Source organism: Heterodontus francisci, chromosome 11 (assembly GCF_036365525.1).
Source record: "Heterodontus francisci isolate sHetFra1 chromosome 11, sHetFra1.hap1, whole genome shotgun sequence".
NCBI lineage: Eukaryota > Metazoa > Chordata > Chondrichthyes > Heterodontiformes > Heterodontidae > Heterodontus > Heterodontus francisci.
The window spans coordinates 46,256,726-46,283,133 of record NC_090381.1 but is presented as its reverse complement, the minus strand read 5'-3'; the positions used below and the strand labels follow the sequence as shown (position 1 = coordinate 46,283,133).

Here is a 26,408-nt window from a genome sequence, read left to right as displayed (position 1 = left end):
AGACAGGAAAGACCTGTTTCCCTGAGCGGAGGGGTCAATTACCAGGGGCACAGATTTAAGGTGATTGGTAGAAGGATTACAGGGGACATGAGGAAAAACTTTTTCACCCAGAGGGTGGTGGGTGTCTGGAATTCACTACCAGGAATGGTGGTGGAAGCAGAAGCCCACAATTCTTTTAAAAGATACCTGGACATGCACCTGAAGTGCTGTAACCGGCAAGGCTATGGACCAGGTGCTGGAAGGCGGGATTAGATTGGGCGGCTAGTTTTTTTGGCCAGCACGGACACGATGTTCTGAATGGCCTCCTTTTTTATAATTGTTCTATGGTTCTAACTACGCTTAACATGTCACACAGTTCAATGCACTCTATCCTGACAGCTGTCAAGATTCCTTCATTCTGAGCCAGTCTGCTGTGCCATCAGCATTTCAGCCACCATGAGAGTGGCTACTGTGTGACATGGGCTTTTTGCTCACCACCTAGTTCTGGGGTGCAACCTGCACATACGTGGGCAGCTTGCGTATAACAAGAGCCATGCTGCCACATAGAATGTCATCAAGCAGACCATCGGGGTGCTTAAACAGAACCTCTGTTGCCTGGATTGATCTGGCGGAGCCCTGTAGTACTCTCCAGGCCATGTGTCACTATTTGCTGTGCTCTGCTGCATCCTGAACCATCCTGTCATCATGAGGGCACAATCCTTGCCACCAGGATAGAGTGAGGAGGAAGGGAGGAGGCAACCAACACATCCCCTTTCTGGCCAGGAAGTTCATGATCAGCTCACCCAACTGTGGTACCTGTGAACACAAACCCGATTCCCTATTCAACAACAATCCTGCATCTTGCCATCCATTTGTAAAGACCATCACCGTGCCACTTGGCCACAATGCTGAAATAAAAGCCACCGCAAAACAAAAACAAACATTCCAAATCAACTTTATCAACCTGGAGAAGTGTGAGCTGATGCGCTTGTGGAGGAATACACGATTAACAGGAGAATAACGAGAGGTGTAGAGGAAGTGAGGGACCTTGGAGTGAATGTCCACAGATCCCTGAAGGTAGTATGGCAGGTCAATAAAGTGTTGAAGAAGGCACATGGAATCCTTTCCTTTATTAGTTGAAGTACAGAATATAAGAGCAGCGAGGTTATGCCTGAACTGTATAAATTATTAGTTAGGCCCCAACTTGAGTACTGTGTGCAGTTCCAGTCATCTGATTACAGAAAGGATGTAATTGCACAAGAGAGAGTACAGAAGAGATTTACGAGGACGTTGCCAGGACTGGAAAAATGCAGCTATGAGGAAAGATTGTATAAGCTGGGGTTGTTCTCCTTGGAACAGAGAAGGCCGAGGGGAGATTTGATTGAAACGTTCAAAATTGTGAGGAGCCTGGACAGAGTGGATGTGAAGGGCCTATTTACCTTAGCAGAGAGATCAGTGACTAGGGGACATAGATTTAAAGTGATTGTTCGAAAGATTAGAGGGGTGATGAGGAAATAATTTTTCACCCAGAGGATGGTGGGGGTCTGGAACTCACTGCCTGAAAGGGTAGTTGAGGCAGAAACCCGCAACTCATTTAAAAGGAGTCTTGATATGCATCTCAAGTGCCGTAACCTACGGACCAAACGCTGGAAGGTGGGATTAGGCTGGGTGGCTCGTTTTCAGCCAGAGCAGATAAACTGGGCCTCTTTCTGTGTCGTAAACTTCCTATGATTCTATGATTTATCAAACAAGCCATTCAATATTCCCCCATACTAAAGTCAACTAATCACCCGTGTGCATTTTTTAGTGTTTGTCTTCCATCTACCTTTGCAGGCCTTGTGCCCCTACATAGTGCATCCCAGTGGCTACAGTATAGCTGGTGGAAGGCTGTTGATTTTCAGTGGTAGAGACTGCAGATGGCCATGTAAGATGACCTCGTGCAGCTCTGGTCCTAGAAGACCCGGCTTTGGATTACACCTTGTTACGGCCAGGTGAGAAAGCTGTCTAGGGGTCTTTTACTGTCTTCACCTGGTTTTATTATAACAGGGTTTAATTTTAAACACACTGTGTTTTGAGCTCCCCCTTGGTGATCCTTGTTCACAGCTTTCCGATTATAAGGCAAAGAAATGGGCACACCAAATTTTCTTTACGTTTAAAGAAGAAAAGTGAAATTTATTAAACATTAAACTTAAACTCTAATACGGTTAACGCCTATGGATATACGACGTGCCCACATTCGCATGCACACATGATACACATATGCAAATAGGGACAGAAAAGAGAAGAAAAATAAAATGGAGAGATTTGAGGCAGTCTCTAAAAGGGGGCTTCTTGTTACTGTTTCTATGTTTCCAGATCGCCGTACAATCCTTGATTGTAGACAGCTCTTACTTTTCGTTGGGGCCCAGTATTCTTCTTAAACCTTGTTCACTGAAGGAGACTTTTCTCTCTTGGGGTTCATATGTCTTCAATGGTTTCCGAAGCTGATGATAGCGAGAGGAGTTCTATGCCGTATGACTCTGAGAGCAGACAGGAGAAAGGTGCTCTCAGTCCAGGAGAAAACAGCCTTCTTAGTTCCTAATCCCTGTTGGAAGTTCAAATTCAAAAAACTCCAACAGTCAGTCAGTCATGTGACCAAACTGGCCTGACCATGTCGGTTTGTGTATTCGGCCATCTTAGTAGTTAACCTGGAATGCTTCAACATCTGGTAATCAAAAGTCCATTGTGGATTAAATTGGAGCAGGGATTAGCTCCTTTGTCCTTTGAAGTACTTGTCTGTTGATATGCTAATGTCACTCTCCAGCCAAAGTCTCTAATTCTTTTTTAAAGCAAGTTCTTCCTTCACCATCAGCAGTTTAAAATCAATGTTCATGTGGCAAAATTAATTTTCCTTATTCTTGGCAGGTGGGGACATGCCTGACAACCTCCTCACCATGGGCGGCGGCAGTCTTGGCTGGTTGGCTGACAGACAACAGCGAAGGTACTGGAGGAGTGGCAGCAATGGGAGGACTAATGCTGTCATCCTGAGAGGATAGCAGGTATGTGCTCAATGGAGCCACTGCCATAGAACCATGGCGCTCCAGCAATCTTAGTAATCTGCTGGAGGACAGATTGCTGGACTGCTGCTGCCTGAAAATCCAATGTGGTAATGATTGGAGTGAGTAAAGTCAGGGGCTGTATACTGTCCTCTTCAGCCACAATCATGAATTCTGAAGGTTGTGTTGCCTGCCTGGTGCCAGGATTAGAGATATCAGCCCAGCTGGAGAAGAACTAGGATTGAGAGAGAAGTTGTCAAAGTCCATATTGGGACTAACAAGATTGGTAAGTGTAGGCAAAAGGTCCTGTTTGGAATGTATCAGGAACTAGGAGTTAAATTAAAGAACAGGACCTCAAGGGTTACAATCTTTTCAGTATTACCCAAGCAACATGCAAATTGCAGAAGGACAAGCAGATTAGGGAGCTGAAGAGGTGGTGTGGGAAAGAGGGGTTCTATTTTATGGGGCACTGGCACCAGTATTGGGACAGGAAGGAACTGTAAAACAGGGATGGGCGTCATCTGAATTGGGCTCGGACTAGGATCACAGTAGAAAGGATAAATAGGGTGGTCACAAGCACTTTAAACTAATAAGTGGTGGGGAGGCTTAGGTGGAGAAGGTAGTATAGATAATAGTTCAAAAACAAACAAAAGGGAAGAGAGTAGAATAACAGTCAGAAATTGTGCTTAGGCACCATCAGTAAAGGGAAAGCTAAAAGAGGTAAAGTAATTAAACCAGGAGAGAAATAAGAAGTGTGTGCATAAAACATTAGAGCAGAAGGACAGCGTTCTTTATACAAACATATAGAGTATAAGGAACAAACTGTATGAATTGCAGGCGCAAATTCAACTTGGAGGGTATGACATGGTAGCTATTACTGAGACATGGCTGCAAGACAGTCAGGACTGGGAGCTAAGTATATGCGGTTATAAGGCCTTTTCACGTGGGGGGGCCCACATTACAATTTTTGTCTTACATAGGAGGCCAGTGAGATAATTTTGGAACGATAAAGATATTAATCTTACTATTAATCAAAACAACAGCAAATGTGCATTTTTGTGAAGAAGCTTTAAATAAGACGACTAATTTATTGACTTACTTACTCTTCACTATGTTGGACACAGATTTAGTGAGATTCCTGGCATTTTTTTTTGCTTGCACAAATAGTCAATGTCTGCCTGCACACTAATTGTAGCAATGTGGAATATTCCGGATAGATGTCCATCTGTCAGGAGTGATGTTGATCACTCTTTCTCCCTGTCTGTCTTTCTTCCTCTCCCTCTCTGTGTTGTCCCCCCTTCTGTCATACCCCCGCTCTGTATTGTTCCCTCACCTCTCTGTGCCATCCCCGTCTGTGTCATTTCCCCGTGTGTGTGTGTCATTCCCTCTCTCTCTCTCTGTCCCCCCGTCCTTGCTCTCTCTCTGCCTCCTCTCTCTCTCTCGCTCTGCCTCCACTCTCTCTCTCGCTCTGCCTCCACTCTCTCTCTCCGTCTCTCTCTCTCCCTCCCTCTCTCTGTGCCTCCTCTCTCCGTCTCTCTCTCTCCCTCCCTCTCTCTGTGCCTCCTCCTCTCCGTCCCTCTCACTGTGCCTCCTCTCTCCGTCCCTCTCCCTGTGCCTCCTCTCTCCGTCCCTCTCCCTGTGCCTCCTCTCTCCGTCCCTCTCCCTGTGCCTCCTCTCTCCGTCCCTCTCCCTGTGCCTCCTCTCTCCGTCCCTCTCCCTGTGCCTCCTCTCTCCGTCTCTCTCCCTGTGCCTCCTCTCTCCGTCTCTCTCCCTCTGCCTCCTCTCTCCCTCTGCCTCCTCTCTCCCTCCTCTCTCCCTCCTCTCTCCCTCCTCTCTCCCTCCTCTCTCCCTCCTCTCTGCCTCCTCTCTGCCTCCTCTCTGCCTCCTCTCTGCCTCCTCTCTGCCTCCTCTCTGCCTCCTCTCTGCCTCCTCTCTGCCTCCTCTCTGCCTCTCCCTCTCTCTCTCTGTGCCTCCACTCTCTCTCTCTGTGCCTCCACTCTCTCTCTCTGTGCCTCCACTCTCTCTCTCTGTGCCTCCACTCTCTCTCTCTGTGCCTCCTCTCTCTCTCTCTCTGTGCCTCCTCTCTCTCTCTCTCTGTGCCTCCTCTCTCTCTCTCTCTGTGCCTCCTCTCTCTCTCTCTCTCTGTGCCTCCTCTCTCTCTCTCTCTCTGTGCCTCCTCTCTCTCTCTCTCTCTGTGCCTCCTCTCTCTCTCTCTCTCTCTCTCTCTGTGCCTCCTCTCTCTCTCTCTCTCTCTCTCTCTGTGCCTCCTCTCTCTCTCTCTCTCTCTCTCTCTCTGTGCCTCCTCTCTCTCTCTCTCTCTGTGCCTCCTCTCTCTCTCTCTCTCTCTCTCTCTGTGCCTCCTCTCTCTCTCTCTCTCTCTCTGTGCCTCCTCTCTCTCTCTCTCTTCTCTCTCTCTGTGCCTCCTCTCTCTCTCTCTCTCTCTCTCTCTGTGCCTCCTCTCTCTCTCTCTCTCTCTCTGTGCCTCCTCATCTCTCTCTCTCTCTCTCTCTCTGTGCCTCCTCTCTCTCTCTCTCTCTGTGCCTCCTCTCTCTCTCTCTCTCTCTCTGTGCCTCCTCTCTCTCTCTCTCTCTCTCTGTGCCTCCTCTCTCTCTCTCTCTCTCTCTCTGTGCCTCCTCTCTCTCTCTCTCTCTCTCTGTGCCTCCTCTCTCTCTCTCTCTCTCTGTGCCTCCTCTCTCTCTCTCTCTCTCTCTGTGCCTCCTCTCTCTCTCTCTGTGCCTCCTCTCTCTCTCTCTCTCTCTCTCTGTGCCTCCTCTCTCTCTCTCTCTATCTCTCTCTGTGCCTCCTCTCTCTCTCTCTCTCTCTCTCTCTGTGCCTCCTCTCTCTCTCTCTCTCTCTCTCTCTGTGCCTCCTCTCTCTCTCTCTCTCTCTCTCTCTCTGTGCCCTCCTCTCTCTCTCTCTCTCTCTCTCTTCTCTGTGCCTCCCCTCTCTGTGCCTCCTCTCTCTCTCTCCTCTGTGCCTCCTCTCTCTCTCTCTCTGTGCCTCCTCTCTCTCTCTCTCTGTGCCTCCTCTCTCTCTCTCTCTGTGCTCCTCTCTCTCTCTCTCTGTGCCTCCTCTCTCTCTCTCTCTGTGCCTCCTCTCTCTCTCTCTCTGTGCCTCCTCTCTCTCTCTCTCTGTGCCTCCTCTCTCTCTCTCTCTCTGTGCCTCCTCTCTCTCTCTCTCTGTGCCTCCTCTCTCTCTCTCTCTGTGCCTCCTCTCCTCTCTCTCTCTGTGCCTCCTCTCTCTCTCTCTCTGTGCCTCCTCTCTCTCTCTCTCTGTGCCTCCTCTCTCTCTCTCTCTGTGCCTCCTCTCTTCTCTCTCTCTGTGCCTCCTCTCTCTCTCTCTCTGTGCCTTCCTCTCTCTCTCTCTCTGTGCCTCCTCTCTCTCTCTCTCTGTGCCTTCCTCTCTCTCTCTCTCTGTGCCTCCTCTCTCTCTCTCTCTGTGCCTCCTCTCTCTCTCTCTCTGTGCCTCCTCTCTCTCTCTCTCTGTGCCTCCTCTCTCTCTCTCTCTGTGCCTCCTCTCTCTCTCTCTCTGTGCCTCCTCTCTCTCTCTCTCTGTGCCTCCTCTCTCTCTCTCTCTGTGCCTCCTCTCTCTCTCTCTCTCTGTGCCTCCTCTCTCTCTCCTCTCTCTGTGCCTCCTCTCTCTCTCTCTCTCTGTGCCTCCTCTCTCTCTCTCTCTGTGCCTCCTCTCTCTCTCTCTCTCTGTGCCTCCTCTCACTCTCTCTCTGTGCCTCCTCTCTCTCTCTCTCTCTGTGCCTCCTCTCTCTCTCTCTCTGTGCCTCCTCTCTCTCTCTCTCTGTGCCTCCTCTCTCTCTCTCTCTGTGCCTCCTCTCTCTCTCTCTCTGTGCCTCCTCTCTCTCTCTCTCTGTGCCTCCTCTCTCTCTCTCTCTGTGCCTCCTCTCTCTCTCTCTCTGTGCCTCCTCTCTCTCTCTCTCTGTGCCTCCTCTCTCTCTCTCTCTGTGCCTCCTCTCTCTCTCTCTCTGTGCCTCCTCTCTCTCTCTCTCTGTGCCTCCTCTCTCTCTCTCTCTGTGCCTCCTCTCTCTCTCTCTCTGTGCCTCCTCTCTCTCTCTCTCTGTGCCTCCTCTCTCTCTCTCTCTGTGCCTCCTCTCTCTCTCTCTCTGTGCCTCCTCTCTCTCTCTCTCTGTGCCTCCTCTCTCTCTCTCTCTGTGCCTCCTCTCTCTCTCTCTCTGTGCCTCCTCTCTCTCTCTCTCTGTGCCTCCTCTCTCTCTCTCTCTGTGCCTCCTCTCTCTCTCTCTCTGTGCCTCCTCTCTCTCTCTCTGTGCCTCCTCTCTCTCTCTCTCTGCCTCCTCTCTCTCTCTCTCTGCCTCCTCTCTCTCTCTCTCTCTGCCTCCTCTCTCTCTCTCTCTGCCTCCTCTCTCTCTCTCTCTGCCTCCTCTCTCTCTCTCTGCTGCCTCCTCTCTCTCTCTCTGTGCCTCCTCTCTCTCTCTCTGTGCCTCCTCTCTCTCTCTCTGTGCCTCCTCTCTCTCTCTGTGTGCCTCCTCTCTCTCTCTGTGTGCCTCCTCTCTCTCTCTGTGTGCCTCCTCTCTCTCTCTGTGTGCCTCCTCTCTCTCTCTGTGTGCCTCCTCTCTCTCTCTGTGTGCCTCCTCTCTCTCTCTGTGTGCCTCCTCTCTCTCTCTGTGTGCCTCCTCTCTCTCTCTGTGTGCCTCCTCTCTCTCTCTGTGTGCCTCCTCTCTCTCTCTGTGTGCCTCCTCTCTCTCTCTGTGTGCCTCCTCTCTCTCTCTGTGTGCCTCCTCTCTCTCTCTGTGTGCCTCCTCTCTCTCTCTGTGTGCCTCCTCTCTCTCTCTGTGTGCCTCCTCTCTCTCTCTGTGTGCCTCCTCTCTCTCTCTGTGTGCCTCCTCTCTCTCTCTGTGTGCCTCCTCTCTCTCTCTGTGTGCCTCCTCTCTCTCTCTGTGTGCCTCCTCTCTCTCTCTGTGTGCCTCCTCTCTCTCTCTGTGTGCCTCCTCTCTCTCTCTGTGTGCCTCCTCTCTCTCTCCTCTCTCTCAATCTGTGCCTCCTCCCCCTCTCTCTCTGCCTCCTCTCTCTCCAAACATTGCCGAGAGCGGGAACAGTGGCTTCTGAAGTTCGGACAGGTTCGGAGTTTCCTGGTGGGCTTTTAAAAAAAGATCGGAAGCCGCCAGAAAATCCCGATGCTGTCCTGGCAGGTGCTGGGAGTGGGAACAATGTTTATAAACTTCGGACAGATTCAGGATTTTCCGGTGGGTTCTGATTTTTTTTTTTTATTAACAGCCCGCTGGAAAACCCCAAATCTGTTCAAAGTTCAGAAACCATTGTTCCCACTCTCATGCAGCACCTGTCAGTTTTGAATATGGAAATAAGTGTTAATGAGCATCAGATAAAGATCTGAGCTTAGAAACTCCAATTCAGATGTGATATGGACAGTGCAATTTTTTATAAAGTCTGGTCAAAAAGAAGAAGCCAATGGGAAAATTTTCATCTCTGAAAATACCAGTCACGGACCCCTGGCAAGGATGAGGAACAGCCGGGTACAGTTTACACCCACAGGCCGGATGGAAACCTTTGGCCGGCTGGATCCTGGCCCGCAGGCTGTATGTTGGACAACCCTGGTATAGATCTAGTGTTAGCAGCTGTGAAGTGGTAGATTATAGAAATGCTGAGTTTAGACAAGCGTGTAGTAAAGAAAGTGTGGTTTTAATGGAGGATTTTAACTTTCATATAGATTGGGATAAGCAAGTTAGCACATGCCAGGAAGTGAATTTCCTGAATGCGTCTGGAATAGTTTTCTGCAGCAATATGTTCAAGAACCAAGAGGGCAGGCCAGATTAGATTTAATAATGAGTAACGAGTCAAATTTAGCTAACTGTCTAACGGTGCGTGAATATCTATCTAATAGCGATTATAATATGATCAAGTTCAACATAATGTCTGAAAGGGAGAAATCCAAAACAGCTACTAAGATTCTAGATTTAGGTGAGGCTGATTTTAATGGGATGAGACAGGGACTGTTCACAGTAAATTGGGGGAATCTATTAATGAGTACAATAACAGAAGATCAGTGGGAGGCATTAAAAAAAAGAATTTGTGATACAGAACCAATTTATACCCATAAGTGGCAAGAGCACTACTGGCCAAAAAGTACAGCTACGGACAGCTAAGCGATAACATAAAACTATAAGAAAAAGCATACAAAAATGCAAAAAATAGCACAGCTCCTGCAGAATGAAAAAGATACAAAGAACAAGAAAGGGTGACAAAGCAGACAGAGCCGCGAGAAACTTGCAAGGGGTATCAAAATGAACACAAAAACGTTTTACAATTATATTAGGAAAGAGAGAGTGGTCATGTGCAACTGATAAATGGGATATTGTCAATGAAAATAAGGAAAAGACAGTATTTACAGTAGAAGACGTCAGCAAACTAGACATGCCAAAGAAAATAATACTGAATCAGGGACAGGGTCTCACCAAAATTGACAAAAGCAAAATAACAGTAATGAAGAAAATAATGGCACTAAAGAGCAACAAATCCCCAGGGTTTCTAAGAAGTAGGTGAGTACATTTCAGTTGCCCTAACAATAATCTTCCAAAGTTCTCTATTGATTCGGGAACAGTTACTTTAGATTGAAAAATTATGAATGTTACTCTGCTATTTAAGAAAGGTGAGAGGAGGAAACCAGGGACTTATAGACCTCTTAGCCTAACATCTGTTCTTGGGAAATTGCTAGAGTCTATATTTAAGTATAGGGACTGATTATAGAGAGCCAGACTGGATTTGTAAAAGGTAGTTCATGTACTGTGGGTGTACCTACACCACATGGACTGCAGTGACTCAAGAAGGTGGCTCGCCACCACCTTCTCAAGGGAAGTTAGGGATGGGCAATACATGCTGGCCGAGCCAGCGATGCCCACATCCCGTGAAAGAATAAAAAAAAAGTCTGAATAACCTGATTTAATTTTTTGAAGCAGTAACTAAAGTAGTGGTTAAGGGAATGTTTGTGGATGTCATTTATATGTATTTCTAGAAGGCATCTGATAAAGTTCCAATTAAAAGACTGTTAGCTAAAGTTGAAGCTCATGGAACTGAGGGCAAATTATTGACCTAGTTAGGAAATTGGCTGATTTGCAGGAGACGGAGAGCAGGGATATTGGGCAGGCACTCTAATAGGCAGATGTAACTAGTTGTGTCCCGCAAGGATCTGCATTGGGGCCTTAATTATTCACTGTATCTGTTAACAACTTAGATGATGGAATAGAAAGCCACAAATCCAAATTTGCTGATGACAGAAAGATAGATGGCATTGTAAGCAGTGTAGATGGAAACACAAAATTGCAAAGAGATATTGATAGATGAAGTGAGTGGGCAAAGCCGTGCCAAATGGTTTTCAACCTAGGCAAATATGAGGTCATCCACTTTGGACCAAAAAGGATAGAACAGGGTACTTTCTAAACGGAGAAAAGCTGGAAACAATGGAGGTCCAAAGAGACTTGGAGGGTCCACGTACATAGATCATTAAAACATGAATAGGCACAGAAAATAATCGAAACGGCTAATGGAATGCTGGCCTTTATATCTACACGACTAGAATACAATGGGGTGAAAGTCATGCTTCAGCTATACAAAGCCCTGGTTGAACATCACCTGGAGTACTGTGAGCAGTTTTGGGCACCACATCATGGGAAGGACATACTGGCTTTGAAGGGAGTGCAGTGCAGATTTACTAGAATGATACATGGGCTCCAAGGATTAAATAATAAACAGAAATTACATAAACCAGGATTGGAACTTAAATTCCTTGGAATTTAAAAGTTAAGGGGTGATTTGATTGAAGTTTTCAAGATATTAAGGGAAAATGATAGGGTAGATAGAGAAAAGCTATTTCCATAGGTGGGAAGACTAGGACCACGAGGATAGTCTAAAAATTAGAGCTCGGCCTTTCGGGGATGAAATTAGGAAACACTTCAACTCACAAAAGGCAGTAGAAGTTTGGAACCGTCTTCCCCAAATGACACTTGATGATTTAAAATTAACAATTGTTCTATCTGAGATTGATAGATTTTTGTTCACGGTCATGCTAGGCCTCCACCTGCCAAGAATGAGGCACATGAATTTTGTCATGAACACTGATTTTGAACTGTTATCGGAGTAAAGAAAGGACTTGTTAAACAGATCAGCCGTGGGTGGAAAGACATTTATATATTAACAGACAGTGTTCGGAAGGACAAAGCAGCCATTCCCTGACACATTCAACCCACAAAGGAGTTTTGATCACCAGACGTTGAAGGTGGGGGAGCTCGCATTCCAGGTTGACTGCTAAGATGGCCGAATAAACAAATGGACATGGTCAAACCAGCTAGTCACATGACTAACCTGCTGGGCAACCTGAGTTTTTTTTTTGAATTTGTACAAACTGTTTGGGCAGAAAGTCTGTTTGCTCCTGGACTGAGAAGATCTCTCTTCTGTCTGCTCCCATCTCTTTCTCACAAGTCTCTAAATCCACTGAAGACACATGAACCCCAAGAGAGAAAAGTCTCCTACAGCGAACAAGGTTTAAGAAGAATACTGGGCCCAAGGAAAAGCAAGATCTACCAACAATAAAGGACACTAGTGAGCTCGAAGAACCGGAACACAAAAAAACCTCCTCAGATATTGCCTCAAATTTTTCCACTTTATTTCTTCTGTTTTCCTTCTGTTTCTATTGCATGTGTGTATTGCTTGTGCATGCTAGCGTGGGCGCATCGTGTATCCATAGGCTTTAACCGAATTAAGAGTTTAAATTTAATAAAATTTTGCTTTTCTTCTTTAAACCTGAGAAAACCTGTTGTGCTGGTTTCTTTGCCTTATAATTGGAAAGCTGTGAACAAGGATTCACCAAGGGGGAGCTAAAAACACGGTGTGTTTAAAATTAAACCCTGTAACGGTAAGACCAGGTGAAGGCTGAAAGGGAACCCCTAGACCTCTTTCTCACCTGATCGTAATATTCACCAAAGGTGTTAAAGGAATGAGGCAAAGGTGGGCAAAGGTTGTACTATGAGGAGAGATTGAGGAAACTGGGCCTATATTCTCTAGAGTTTAGAAGAATGAGAGGTGATCTCATTGAAGCATACAAAATTCTTACAGGGCTCAACAAGGTTGATGCAGGAAAGATGTTTCCCCTGGCTGGGAGTAAAGCCTGGCTCAGGTATAAAATTAAAACCCGACCCGACAACAGCCAACCCAAACCCAACCCGGGCCCGAGTCCTTTAATTTTTTTAAATGCCCGACCCGACAACAGCCAACCCAAACCCAACCCGGGCCCGAGTCCTTTAATTTTTTTAAATGCCCAACCCGACCCGAAAATTACAAACATATTATTGAAACAGAAAAAAATCATAGATTAAAACAAAAACAATACGAAACAAAACAGTACAGTCCAGCCCGACCTGACCCGACCCTGAATGCTGGACACAGAATACAGACCCGACCCATGTAGTCGGGTTAGGTCGGGCTCGGGTCGGGTAGCCAGGCTTTAGCTGGGAGGTCTAGAACCAAGGAAGACAGTTTTAGATTAAGAGGTAGGCCATTTAGAACTGAGATGAGGAGGAATTTCTTCACACAGAGCGTGGTGAATCTTTGGAATTCTCTACCCCAGAGGGCTGTGGAAACTCAGTCATTGAGTATATTCAAGATAGAGATTGTTAGATTTCCAGGTATTAAAGATATCAAGGAACATAGGGATAGTGGGGAAAATGGCATTGGGATAGAAGATCAGCCATAATTTAGTTGAATGGTGGAGCAGGTTGGAGGGGCCAAATGGACTACTCCTGCTCCTATGTTCCAATTTGTGTATGCTGCCCATCTGAGTCCTCTGCAGCAAAACTCGTGTGTGATATCACCCTGCCACTCGTGCCTGGTGACTCATCACATGCCGATCCCATCTCTATGCTACCCTCTAAGATTCATGCAGTGCCAGTATCTGAGATGGTGGCTGCGAGCGTGAATCTGAGTGACAGTGTTTCATCATCAATCTCTTTCCTCTTCATGCTCCTACACCACTGCCTGGCCAGGTTGCAGTCCTTGGGTATCTGAAAGGAGAAAGGCATAAGAATAGGATTGCAGTTAGGGCACAAGGGGGTGGGGGAAAGTAAGAGGTCCATGCTTTGACCATCTGCAGGGATCGTGAGATGAGGGGGAAGTGGGATGTGGGAAGGAGGAAGGAGGATTAGGTAGGAACATCTTCCATGCTTTCAGCTCCGCTGTTGGCCACAGCCTCCGTCATGGCTGCTCTAATGATGGCGAGCACAATCTCCTACACAGGGGTGAGGGCATGCAGTCGTGCCTGTTCCTGGTTGGTTAGCTGCTGCTGCCTGACGTTGTGCTCCACCTTGTCCTGCAAGATAGAGGGGTGTCAGTGAATGTGGTGCAATATGTCTGGGTGATATGCCTATCATGGTGAGATGTGGGTGTGAGATTTGCAGCAGTGCTAGGTGAGGGTGAGGTAAAAGTATGAATGTGAGGTATAAGTTATGATTGATCGTGATTGTTGGTAGGTGAGTGAAGTGGGGGTGGTGAATTGAGCAGGGTGTGAGGCTAGTGGTTCTGTTATAAGGATATGGCATTTGACAATGCATTCACTGATCTCGACAACTAGTGTGAGGTCATCGAACCTCTTTTGGCACTGCATGCAGGTCCTCAGGGTTACAACGCTGGCATTGCCCTTCACGACTATCTGCTCCCATTGCCTTCTCAGAGTTTGTCTGGAGGGCCTCTTGTGGATACAGGATATCTCTTACCCTGTCCACTTCCTGCACCAAGGCCTCTGTGCTGCGTAACAGAAATTTGGAGCCCGCTCTCTTACAAGTTCTACCATTCCTGTGTCATTCCCAGGCCAAAGTGACTTCTATAATCACTGCCAGCAGCTGCTCCAGCCAAAATGCATCGACCTTTGAGAGTTGCAGACTGGCTTTAACTAGCACAGATTAGCTTGAACTTATGTCAGCCTCTCAAGATGTTGAGCCCCCTGCTCAGGTGTGCAGCTGCTCAGCAGTGCACTTGACATTGGCTGCATGCTGCAATCATTTAAATTAGCAGGTGGCACAAAGTTTGTATGCTGCCTGCATGGGAAGCAACAGGCATGGGTTAATCACGCATCGCAATTCCCGTGTCTGTTTTTGGGTACTAATGAGTCTCGCCCCCATGAGTTCAAATCCCACCACAGAGAATGGCAAATTTAAATGCAATTAATTAAATTAGTCTGGGAATAAAGGGGCCATGAGATAGTGCTACTGGATTTTGGTAAAAACCCATCTGGTTCACTAATGTCCTTTAGGAAAGGAAATCTGCCATCCTTACCTGGTTTGGCCTTTCTGTGATCCCAGACCCACAGCAATGTGGCTGACTCTAAACTTCCTTGTGAAATGGCCCAGCAAGCCACTTAGCTGACACTCAAGAAGGTTGCTTACCACCACCATCTCACAGGCAATTAGGAATGGGCAATAAATGTTGGCCTCGCCAGCGACACCCACATCCAGTGGATGAATAATAGTAAAAGAAACGGTGAAGAGAAAGAAAAGGAAAGTAAGAAAAAAAATATAGAAAATTTTAAAAAACCTCTAGGAATGACTTACTAACAGCAGGAGCGAGACACCACCATTTCAGTTTTTCCCTCCCTGGGCCTCCAGGATTGAGTGGCAGAGTAGGAACATAAACACTGTCATTCGAAGGGCTCCTTGCACTGTTAAATACCAGCTGCATTTTTACTGCAGCAACTTGATTTGAATTTATCGCACTAGTTTTAGTTTTAGAGATACAGCACTGAAACAGGCCCTTCGGCCCACCGAGTCTGTGCCGACCATCAACCACCCATTTATACTAATCCTACACTAATTCCATATTCCTACCACATCCCCACCTGTCCCTATATTTCCCTACCACCTACCTATACTAGGGGCAATTTATAATGGCCAATTTACCTATCAACCTGCAAGTCTTTTTTGGTCATGTGGGAGGAAACCGGAGCACCCGGAGGAAACCCACGCAGACACAGGGAGAACTTGCAAACTCCACACAGGCAGTACCCAGAATTGAACCCGGGTCGCTGGAGCTGTGAGGCTGCGGTGCTAACCACTGCGCCACTGTGCCGCCCATTTTCAACAATTTCTTGAATGTCCCATTTTTTGTGAGGCTAACTGCGGATTGGTGCAAATCGTCCAGTAATTTGCGGTGATTCGTAACTATGGTGCATCTCTTCCTCCCCACAAATTGCTGGCTTTTGTATGCACCAATAATGGTGAGGACATTAAACCCACTGTTAATTTCCCAACAAATTCTCAGACATAATTCAATCTGAACACTTACATAAAAACACAGCAAAATCTCCTTGCAGCATATGAACTGTCAAATAGTGATTGTTACAAGTTAGCAGCATAAGGAGGAATCCAGTCACTGCGTATAAATTCGTCTTCAATGGTCACACAAAATAGGTGAAAAGTGCATTAACTGTTCATTTAGCATTCCACCCAATATTCATTTCCAATGACTTCAGCGATTCTATTGTGTTCAAATCCCTACAAGGCCTTGCCCCTCCCTATCTGTGACCTCCTCCAGCCCTATAACTTGCTGAAAACTCTGCAATGGTGCACATAAAAAAGTCCATGGTACTATTTTAAAGAAGAGCAGGGGGGTTATCCTGTCTCCTGGCCAATATTTATCCCTCAACCAACATCACAAAAAGAGATTATCTGGTCATTATCACATTGCTGTTTGTGAGAGCCTGCCTTGCGCAAATTGGCCACTGTGTTTTCCACGCCACAGAATCGTAGAATCAGGCTATTTGGCCCATCCTGTCTGTACCAGCTCTCCTAATGAGCATTTCACCTAGTGCCACTCCCCCGCCTTCTTCCCGTAACCCTGCACATTCTTCCTTTTCATATAACAGTCTAATTCCCTTTTGAATGCTTCAATTGAACCTGCCTCCACCACACTCTCAGTCAGTGTATTCCAGACCCTAACCACTCACTGTGTGAAAAATTTTTCCACGTCGTTTTGCTTCTTTCACCAATTACTTTAAACCTGTGCCCTCCCGTTCTTGATAATTTCACAAGTGAGAACAATTTCTCCCTATCTACTCTGTCCAGACCTCTCATGATTTTGCATACCTCTATCAAATCTCCTCTCAGCCTTCTCTTCTCCAAGGAAAACAATCCTAACTTTTCCAATCTATCTTCATAACTGAAGCTAGTCATCCCTGGAACCATTCTTGTGAATCTTTCTGCACCCTCTCCAACACCTTCAAATCCTTCCGAAAGCGTGGCACCCAGAACTGGACACAATACTCCAGCTGAGGCTGAACTAGCATCTTATAAAAGCTCAACATAACCTCCTTGCTCTTGTACTCTATGCCCTTATTAATAAAGCCCAGGATGCTGTATGCTCTCTGAACCTATCCTGCCACCTTCAATGACTGATGCACATATACACCCAGGTCCCTCTGCTCCTGCACCCCCTTTAGAATTGTACCTTTTATATTATTTTATACTTTAAAAGTATCTAATTGGCTGTAAAGCACTTTGGGATGTCCTGTGCTCATGAAAGGCGATTTTCTTATTTTTCTAACCCTGGCCTCTTCTGCACCCCCACTTCCTTCGCCTCACCACTGGTAGCCCTGCCTTCAGCCATCTAGACACTAAGCTCTGAAATTCCCTGTATAATCCGCTCTGCCTCTCTCCTCCTTTAAGATGCTCCTCAAAATATAACTCTTTAACCAAGCTTTTGGCCACCTATCCTCACGTCTCATGCTTTGATTCAGTGTCAGATTATGTCTGATTATGCTCCTGTGAAGCATCTTGGGACTTTTTACTACTTTACAGGCACTGTATAAATGCAAATTGTTGTTGATTATAGTCTTGAAAAATTGTACCCTCGGACTTGTTCCATATCAAGTCCGGTTATATTCTGCATGCCTCTATTACTGGACTATTCTTTATCTTCTACTCAAGATTTGTCAACCTGCTTTGGTGATTGCATTGCACCTTGTTAGCCTAGTAGTTAGTATCTGACTTTGCATTTCTCTTCCAGCCTGATAATTCAGCCCGAGGCACAACTTCATTTATTGTGGTCGATGATTTTTAGGTAATTGCTATATCTACCATTCACAAGTCAAAAACAAATTCTACCTTCAATTGCAGTTCTGTACTAAAATGTTAATCTTGACAAATAATAATCATTCGATAAATTGCTGGAAGGGTTTGATCAGCTTTGCAGGGGAAGAGTTAAACATTCCCTTGAGTGGGAGTCTGTGTCGGTCAACAGCAAAAAACAAAGCTCCTGTAATACTGTCAGTTGCACAACCAGCTGAAGGCTAAGTGACAGTCAGGTGACGAATTGGTGAGTGCGCAGTAAGCGTGAAGATCCACAGCATGATAAATTTAGACTTAGAGGACACTAGAACACTAGAGAGATTAGTTGGTACTGAATTATTTATTATTCATCATTATTTATTGAAAACTTTTTATTTCTCAGTCAGTAGCTACTCTGTAAATGGGCTACATATGTCTTTGGGTTTGGGAAAGAAGACAGGATTAGGGCTGCTAGTTATTTAAGTAGACAAAATAATCCAAGACACTTGGGAAGTAAGTAATATTTTTAGATTCTGGCTGACCGTTAAATGGGGGGAAAGGGAGAGAGAAACTGAATTTAATTTCAGATTTTAGGAACTTTTCTGTCTTAAGTGACTTTCGGACCACTACAATATATCTTACATTAATAACTAGACTGCGTATGCGTCCATTGGAACATAGGAGCAGGAGCAGACCATTCAGCCCATTGAGCCTGCTCCGCCGTTCAATTAGATCATGGCTGATCATCTACCTCAATGCTACTTTCCTGCACTATCCCTATATCCCTTGATATCATTAGTATCCAGAAATCTATTGATTTCTGTCTTGAACATGCTCAATGATTGAGATTCCACAGCCCTCTGGGTAGAGCATTCCAAAGATTCACCACCCTCTAAGTGAAGTGTAGAAAGGCCTCAATGTGCAGATGGAAGTTTAAAAATTCACTGGTAAATTGAACAGGCAGTAAAACTAGAACATAGTTTAAATAATGTAAAATGAGTTAGTACAGAGCACAGTCTGGTTGTTTGTTGAAGCTTGTAATTGTCATCAGTGCTGCTGAGAGCAGGGCTTGCTGCAGGAATTCACTCAATTTGTTTGAACTTTTAATACATATGAAACCAAGGGAAAGACAAATTCTGGTGCTTTTGAACCTTAATGAACAATGTCACTCACAGATCAAAGGAATGCATGGTGTGGAAAATAGAATTCTCACTAGTGCAGTACAGTCTGCTCTTCTGAGACTTGTTAAGGCAAAAAAGTACTTGGTTGGGAAAGAGTAACGGGAGCTGTAGTTTGATTCCATTCCATGCTACACCTGACTTAGGAATACTCAATAGTGAGAAGGGGTGTTAAATATAGAAAAATACTTCATACTGACATTCTTCTCCTTGGCAAGTCTAAGATTTCACCTCCCAAAAAGAGAAAAACTTAGCAATCTTTCTTTCTCAAAGCTCCCATTAGTGTTCTATTAAAAGTTACATTGACATACTTCTGTACAACAAGGGAATGAGTCACAAAGCATTACATTCCAGAGAGTGTAAAAATTGAACATCTCTAAAAAAAAAAATTTTTTTAATGTTTGCAAATTTACTGAAGAATTAGAAATAATTTGCTGGATTTTTCATGGAAGTCACTCACAGTAATAAAGAAAGAACATACGAACTTGCACTTATACAGTGCCTTTCATGAGCCCAGGATGTCTCCAAGTGCTACACAGTCAATGGAGTGCCTTTGAAGTGTAGCCACTGTTGTAACATAGGGAAACACAGTTTTTGCATAGAGAAGTCCCACAAAGGTAATAAATGGCCACTGTTTTAGTGGTATTCTTTGAAGGATAAATATTGGCCACGACTCTGGATGACACCCTGCTCTTCTTCAAATAGTGGCATGGGATCTTTTATGTCCATCTGAGAGGGCAGACTTGATTTAAAAGTCCAGATTTTGCTGCCAAAATAAAGGCGAGCTTAATGGCGCTCGTCATTATTAATGTGAAAATAGTTCAGCAACTTGTGGTGAGGAAGAAATACTCGCGAATTGCGAATCACCACAAGTTGCTGGGCAATTTGCACTGCTCCGCCAGTAGCCTTGTGAAAACGAAGCTCACCCTCACCTCCCCTTGGGTTTCATGAAATTGCTGCATTTGTGCATTGTCAGTTAGAGCTTCTACTTAACAGTGTAGGTACCTGCTTAATGAGCAGATTTATGTTCCTGCAATGCCGTTCAATCTCTACGGCCTAAAAATTGTGGAATCCAATTCCCATAAGCAGTAAATACATACATTGTTCTTAGGAAAAGTAAGAAAAAAATAAAATGTTTTAATTTTATACATCACTTTGTCTGTTTTACCTCTCATAATCCAATCTTTCCCTCTCTGCAAAGGCCCTGACAACATTCTGGCAATAGTATTGAAAACTTGTCCAGAACTAGCAGCATCCCATCCAAGCTGTTCCAGTACAACTACAAAACTGGCATCTACCCAGCAATGTGGAAAGTTGCCCAAGTATGTCCTGTACACAAAAAGCAGGACAAATCCAACCTGGCCAATTACGGCCCTATCAGTTTACTCTCGACAGTGCTATCAAACAGTATTTGCTTAGCAATAACCTGCTTAGTGATGCTCAGTTTGGGTTCTGCCAGGGCCACTAAACTCCTGACCTCATTACAGCCTTGGTTCAAACATGGACAAAAGAGCTGAACCTCAGGAGGTGAGGAGAGAGTGACTGCCCTTGGCAGAACGGCAGCATTTGACCAAATATAGCATCAAGGAGCCCTAGCAAAACTGAAGACAATGGGAATCGAGGGAAAACTTTCCACTGGTTGGAGTCATACCTAGCACAAAGGAAGATGGTTGTGATAGTTGGAGGTCAATTATCTCAGCCCCAGGACATCACTGCAGAAGTTCCTCACGGTAGTGTCCAGGCCCAACCATCTTCAGCTGCTTCATCAATGACCTTCCCTCCATCATCAGGTCAGAAGTGGAGATGTTTGCTGATGATTGCACAATGTTCAGTCCTATTTGCAACTCTTCAGATACTGAAGCAGTGGGGCGGCACAGTGGTTAGCACCGCAGCCTCACAGCTCCAGCGACCCGGGTTCAATTCTGGGTACTACCTGTGTGGAGTTTGCAAGTTCTCCCTGTGTCTGTGTGGGTTTCCTCCGGGTGCTCCGGTTTCCTCCCACAGCCAAAAGACTTGCAGGTTGATAGGTAAATTGGCCATTATAAATTTCCCCTAGTATAGGTAGGTGGTAGGGGAATATAAGAACAGGTGAAGATGTGATAGGAATATGGGATTAGTGTAGGATTAGTATAATGGTCGGCACAGACTCGGTGGGCCGAAGGGCCTGTTTCAGTGCTGTATCTCTAAATCAAATCAAGTCCAGATGCAGCAAGACCTGGACAACATTCAGGCTTTGGCTGATAAGTGGCAAGTAACATTTGGGCTGTACATGTGCCAGGCAATGACCATCTCAAACAAGAGAGAAACTAACCATCTCCCCTTGATGTTCAGCGGCATTACCACCGCCGAATCCCCCACTATTAACATCCTGGGGGTCACCATCGACCAGAAACTGAACTAGGCCAGCCACATAAATACCGTGGCTACGAGTAGGTTAGAGGCTGGGAATTCTGCAGCAAGTAACTCACCTCCTGACTCCCCAAAGCCTGTCCACCATCTACAAGGCACAAGTCAGGAGTGTGATGGAATACTCTCCACTTGTCTGGATGGGTGCAGCTCCAACAACACTCAAGAAGCTCGACACCATCCAGGACGAAGCAGCCCGCTTGATTGGTACCCCATCCATAAACATTCACTCCCTCCACCACCAACGCATAGTGGCAGCAACTCACCAAGGTTTCTTCGACAGCACCTTCCAAACCTGCAACCTCTACCAACCAGAAGGACAAGGGCAACAGATGCATGGGAACACCACCCACCTGCAAGTTCCCCTCCAAGTCACACACCATCCTGACTTGGAACTATATCACCATTCCTTCACTGTTGCTGGATCAAAATTCTGGAACTCCCTTCCTAATAGCACTGTTGGTGTACCCACACCCCAAGGACTGCAGCAGTTCAAGAAGGCAGCTCACCATCAGCTTCTCAAGGGCAATTAGGTATGCCCACATCCCGTGAATGAATCAAAAAAAACCTGATCTGACTCTAATTCACACTATTTCCTTCTCCATCATTCCTTAAACCTCAAGGTTAAGAAGATAGACTATTGGTCCCATCATTCACCAAGGTTCCGATATCCTGTTACCGTTATCAGCTTGCACTTCCAGCAACTTGTGCCAGAAAATATTTTCAAGTTGAAGGGCAAGAGAAAATCTCTAACTGACAAGACACGCTCCGCTCCAGCAAAATCTGGGCTCATTTACTCAGAAGCTGGAATATCGACTTTCAATTTGAAAGGTTTGTGTATAATGCTATTTGTTGAGAATGTGTCAGAAGTATTATTTCAAGATGTTCCCCCAGAAATGCTATGGTACTCCCTGGCACTCGAAATTTATTAGGGTTTTTATCCAGTTTAATCCCTTAAACGTATCATTTGTTTAAATTAGTAAACCACTGGCACCTAATAGGAGATGGAAGGGCACAGTTCTTTTATGGTTTAGGTGTCCTAGGCTGTGAAAAGGGCTAATGTCAATTGGGAGGTCAGCCACAATCAAACAGGTTTTCCTTTCTTTAAAGTGAAGGGCTTTTTTTTTAAAGAAAAATAAGAGTTTCCCCAATTGCTCCAGAGCTTACCATTGAGTAGCTCAGCCATTCAGATTAGGAAGTCCCCAGTTTGGTCCCTGACCTACGCATACTCAGTCAGATAATATTAGCTGGGGAGCAATAATTAACATCATTAACTTCTGGTTTTATCATTAGACTTTTAGAAGGGAGAAAAGCTGGCCATGGTTCTCACTCCTTAACCTTGTCCAATGAATCCTGTTGAAAGTGACCATATGTATGGTGGGTGAGGAGCATTGGATGCCTCCACAGTAGAACAGCCCACCGACACTCACTATCAAGGCTCACATGTGAATAATGGCCACTCAGGTGAAGTACCTAAGGCAGACTTGTGCCTGCAGATCCATAGCTCAAGAAGGATCAACACTTTCAGGTAGAGGAGGGGGTGGGAGGAAAAGATCTGAGGGAAAAATAAGCACATGGAATCCAAAACCTGTGAGGAAAATAAGCAAGTCTCTGGATATCAAAAATTCCTAAATCTACACACCTGGATGAGCTTCGGATAAATCTACTTTATTCTCCTGTTTCAGTGTTTTTGTGCTTTCGAGAGACGTTCCAGTCATAGCTTGATACTGGTGAAGCAACACATTGTAATGGTGCCTGCAAAGAAAGAAAGGAATACAGTAAAACCTGTGTTTATAATAATCCTATCAAAGATGCATAAGGAGATTTAATCCTACTTTCAATTAATACCAGACAGAATCTCAGCAAAGAGTACAAGGGATCACTTCAGGTTTTAATTTGTTCTTTACTAACTTTAGCACATAGCTGCTGCTTAAATGGGAGATTTTGCAGACGCAGTAACTAATTTTCTCTTGTATTTCTCAATTGCAGACTGTTTCCTTGACCTCCTTAGTCACAGTAAGCTCTTCAGAAGCAGACATCCTTCTGAGAAATACTTATTTCAGCTGTACCACAATGGAATTATGTCCACAGGTTTTAACCTCATTTACTGTGTAAAAAAACTGGTATCTTGATTAATGTGCATTTGAAACAGGGAATGTACACAATGATGTCTTTACAGCAGAAAGATGACCCTGCAACAAGCTGTTGGGATGTCATAAAGTTATTAAAGATGCACTGAAGCTGATTTTTGACTACAGGTCAAATCAATCTGGTCTGAAATGTCAAGTGTAACCAGCACGCAATTCTTCAGTGTAAAACTAATTGGCTCAGACTCAAGACAGGTCTATGAAAGACACTAGTCGTTGGGAGAAGAAAATTCAATCCAATTCCCATTTAAAGGGATTGGGATAATTAAAGGTAAGTGGCAGAAAAGGGGGACAAAACTCTGAAAGACTTTAGAAAAGCTTAATCTGCTATGACCTTAAGCGAAATTTTCACCACTTGTCTAAACGTGGCCTCCTGCACTTGTTTCTCTCACTGTAATAGCATGATGCCCTCTTGTGGCAATCACATTGAAATGTCTCTGCAATATAACAAATTACTCAGCCAGTTTTGTCATAAACGTGATACTGCCTCAAGTAATTGTTATATACATGTGAGTACGCAAGTAGATTTACAAGTTTTTTACTATGATGGAACCAAATCAATTCACTGTCCCACATTCCATTAATAACAAAATGACCAAATGGTTTCCAAATGAGACTTTTAACTCTCCTCCCCGCCACCCAATAACCAAGTTTTATTTCCTTTTGTAGTCTGTCCATGCAAATTTTCCATCACATTCCTCATATGTTCCTGCATGGCTAGTTAAAAACAAACTTAAATATTTTACAAGTTCATGTGTATGATAATAGGGAAAGTCCATTCTATGTGGTGTATCTGAGAACCTACAAAATTTATATTGTAATCTAAATCAGCCTGTTTATAAGCAGGAGAATTTCATTTGTGGGTCAGATATACTGAACAGCTGCACTGAATTTACCATACAATAACAACTTGCATTTATATAGCGCTTTTGATCCCAAGGCACTTCGCAGGAGCATCAGACATAATTTGACACGGAGCCATATATTAGGAGAGGAGACCAAAAGTTCAGTCACAGAGGTAGGTTTAAAGCAGCATTATGAAGGAGGAAAGAGGTAGAGAGATAGAGCAGTTTAGGGAGGGAATTTCACAGTTTAAGGCTAAAACAGCTAAAGGCATGACCACCAATGGTAGAGTGTTAAAATCGGGCAGGTGAATTATCAAACAAAATTTGACACTGCAGGTAGTCCAGTTTTCTGATGATAAAAGGGGAGGATTCTAATGATTCAAACTATTGCACAGTTTCAATAATATTTATCAATACTATTTGTTTCTCCAAGAGCCTTGAATTGTTCCCTCAGAGAAGTGTTTTTGTTTACAAAGAGTGCTACCAGGAAAACAAAGCCACTATTAGACTCAGGGCCTCGGCTAACCATGGAGCCAACTGCATTTCCCTTTGGCTCCAAAAGATTTCCTTCTGAACAACTTGTATTCTCACTGCAGTGCTAAAGCAAAGGCTCCGATGGATATCTCAATGCTGCACATGATTGATTATTCACACCCTCAGTCACAATGCTGCTGTCGCTACTTGTTTAAATTGCTCCTGTGTCAGGGAGACTGCAATAAGCCGACCCAGAAGCTTTCCAGCTTAGCGCTAATTCAGCAAATCTTTGAACCCTTGAACCAAATAAAAAATTTTAATTTGGATTTGGATCAAAAATTGGTTCTGCAGGTCCAGTTTGCCCATTTGAATGACAAAAGCAGCTCCTGAAATATAATCACTGGACACGTGCAATTGCATTTATCAGCTCGCTCAAAGGGCAGGATTCCAATCTAAAGTCTAAACCAGTATCAGCATCTGGAAAAATGAGTACACTAAGCTTATCAGTACATTACCTAATAGCCAGAAAGTTGACAAGCAAATCATCAAACATTTTGATATTGTGGGGAATGCAGTGCTGAATTTTAGCTCCAAATAGCATACCGTCTTTATCCTGCATGCAGTTTGTGATTCCTGGTAGCATCACAGTTGTATCATATCAGTCAACATACAAATGATAACTGCAGCAATGCTAGAAATGTTCATTTAATGTGGAGAAAATGTTCTCTACTGATAATAGTCAAGTTTTTTTAAACAATATTGCAACAATTGGAGTTCTGTTCTATCATGGCACAGAGGGTTTTGATACAGAGCTGAGAGAATTCTTATTACACACGTGCTCATTACTGTGCTCCTACAAATTCTTAAATGTAATTAATTTTCCCTTTTCAAAAAACTGTTAAGGATCAGTCACAGCCTGAGGTGCCCTTGAGGAAGAGTGTCATTGCAATGAATCATGGAGTTCAGAAGTTCTTTCATCACTGTAATTTTCTGCCAGGTTTAGTTTCTCATGCTAACAGACTGTGCAGAGATAAAGAAAGAACTTGCATTTATATAACACCTTTCACACACTCAGGACATTCCAAAATACTATACAGCAAATTAATAGGAAATGCTGATCAGAGGTTTGACTTCTGCCCCACAGGAAAGAATGCAAAAAATGAAGACAAATAACACAAAGGTATTGATGTGCATTTTCCAATGTCTCATTACAGACTGTGATCCATGCATCTCAGTGTTGGAATGAGGATCAAGGATGGGACTGTCTAAATAAATCACAATTTTTCCTCCCCTTCTCTCTTAGAAATTGGTGCTTCTCATTACTATACGTCTCCAAGGGCAGTAGTGGCCCTCTAGTACCTTTCCCAAGTGGCTGTCTTCATCTGTGCGTTTAAACAATGAATGCTGGAAATATTCAGCAGGTCAGGCAGCATCTGATGAAAGGTCACAGACCTGAAACGTTAACTGTTTTTCTCTCCACACATGCTGCCTAACCTGCTGAGTATTTCCAACATTTTCTGTTTTCGTTTCAGATTTCCAGCGTCTGCAGTATTTTGCATTTGTTTAAGCAGTGAACGTTGGCAGGCTGTTCAACAGTACAGGACATCAAAGCTAAGTTTGCTCATGTCCTCACCTCATACTCCCGTACACACTTTTCAGTAAGAGTTGCTGCACTGCAGTTAAGAGCAGGCATCCAACCTTATTAATCCTTCATTAGTGCAAATGTGCAGTTGCAAACTATTATGCCACTAACTTGAAACAGAGAAGGGATCAAATCTGAGATTCTGAGTTTCATATTCCCTAGCCATCAGCGCCAACCCTCTCCCTGGCAACTGTCTGAGGCTGAATCAGACCATATGGAAACTTTGTAGGTTCCGTCACATCGCCTGACTCCCCTCCCTCATCGCCTCAGCTCATCTGTGGCTGAAACCCTCTTCTCTGACTTTGTTACCTCTATACTTGGTTATTTCAATGTTCTCTTGGCTGGCCTCCCATCTGTCATGCTCCAAAAACTTGACCTCATCCAAAACTCAGCTGTCTGTACCCCAACTCAAATTAAGTCCCATTCACCCATCACCCCTGCACTCGCTGACTCAGATTAGCTCACAGTATGGCAGCGCCTCGATTTTAAAATTCTCATCCTTATTTTCAAATCCCTCCATAATCACACTCCTCCCTATCTCTGTAATCTCGACCAGCTTATCACCCTCCAAGGTATCTGTGCTTCTTCAAATCTTGCCTCTTCAGCATCCCCTATTTTAATCCCTCACCATTGG

The 26,408-nt window shown here is 44.7% G+C and overlaps 1 protein-coding gene across 4 annotated transcripts in view; it reads right to left on the bottom strand.

Moving 5' to 3' along the window:
- The window catches only part of nmnat3 (nicotinamide nucleotide adenylyltransferase 3), an 85,970-nt gene that overhangs the window by 26,098 nt on the left and 33,464 nt on the right, over positions 1-26,408 (bottom strand). For all 4 annotated transcript variants that reach the window (XM_068042101.1, XM_068042102.1, XM_068042103.1 and 1 more), the window contains exon 4: positions 22,309-22,421. In XM_068042101.1, coding sequence (XP_067898202.1) covers positions 22,309-22,421 — 113 coding nt within the window. The remainder of the gene's footprint in view (positions 1-22,308; positions 22,422-26,408) is intronic.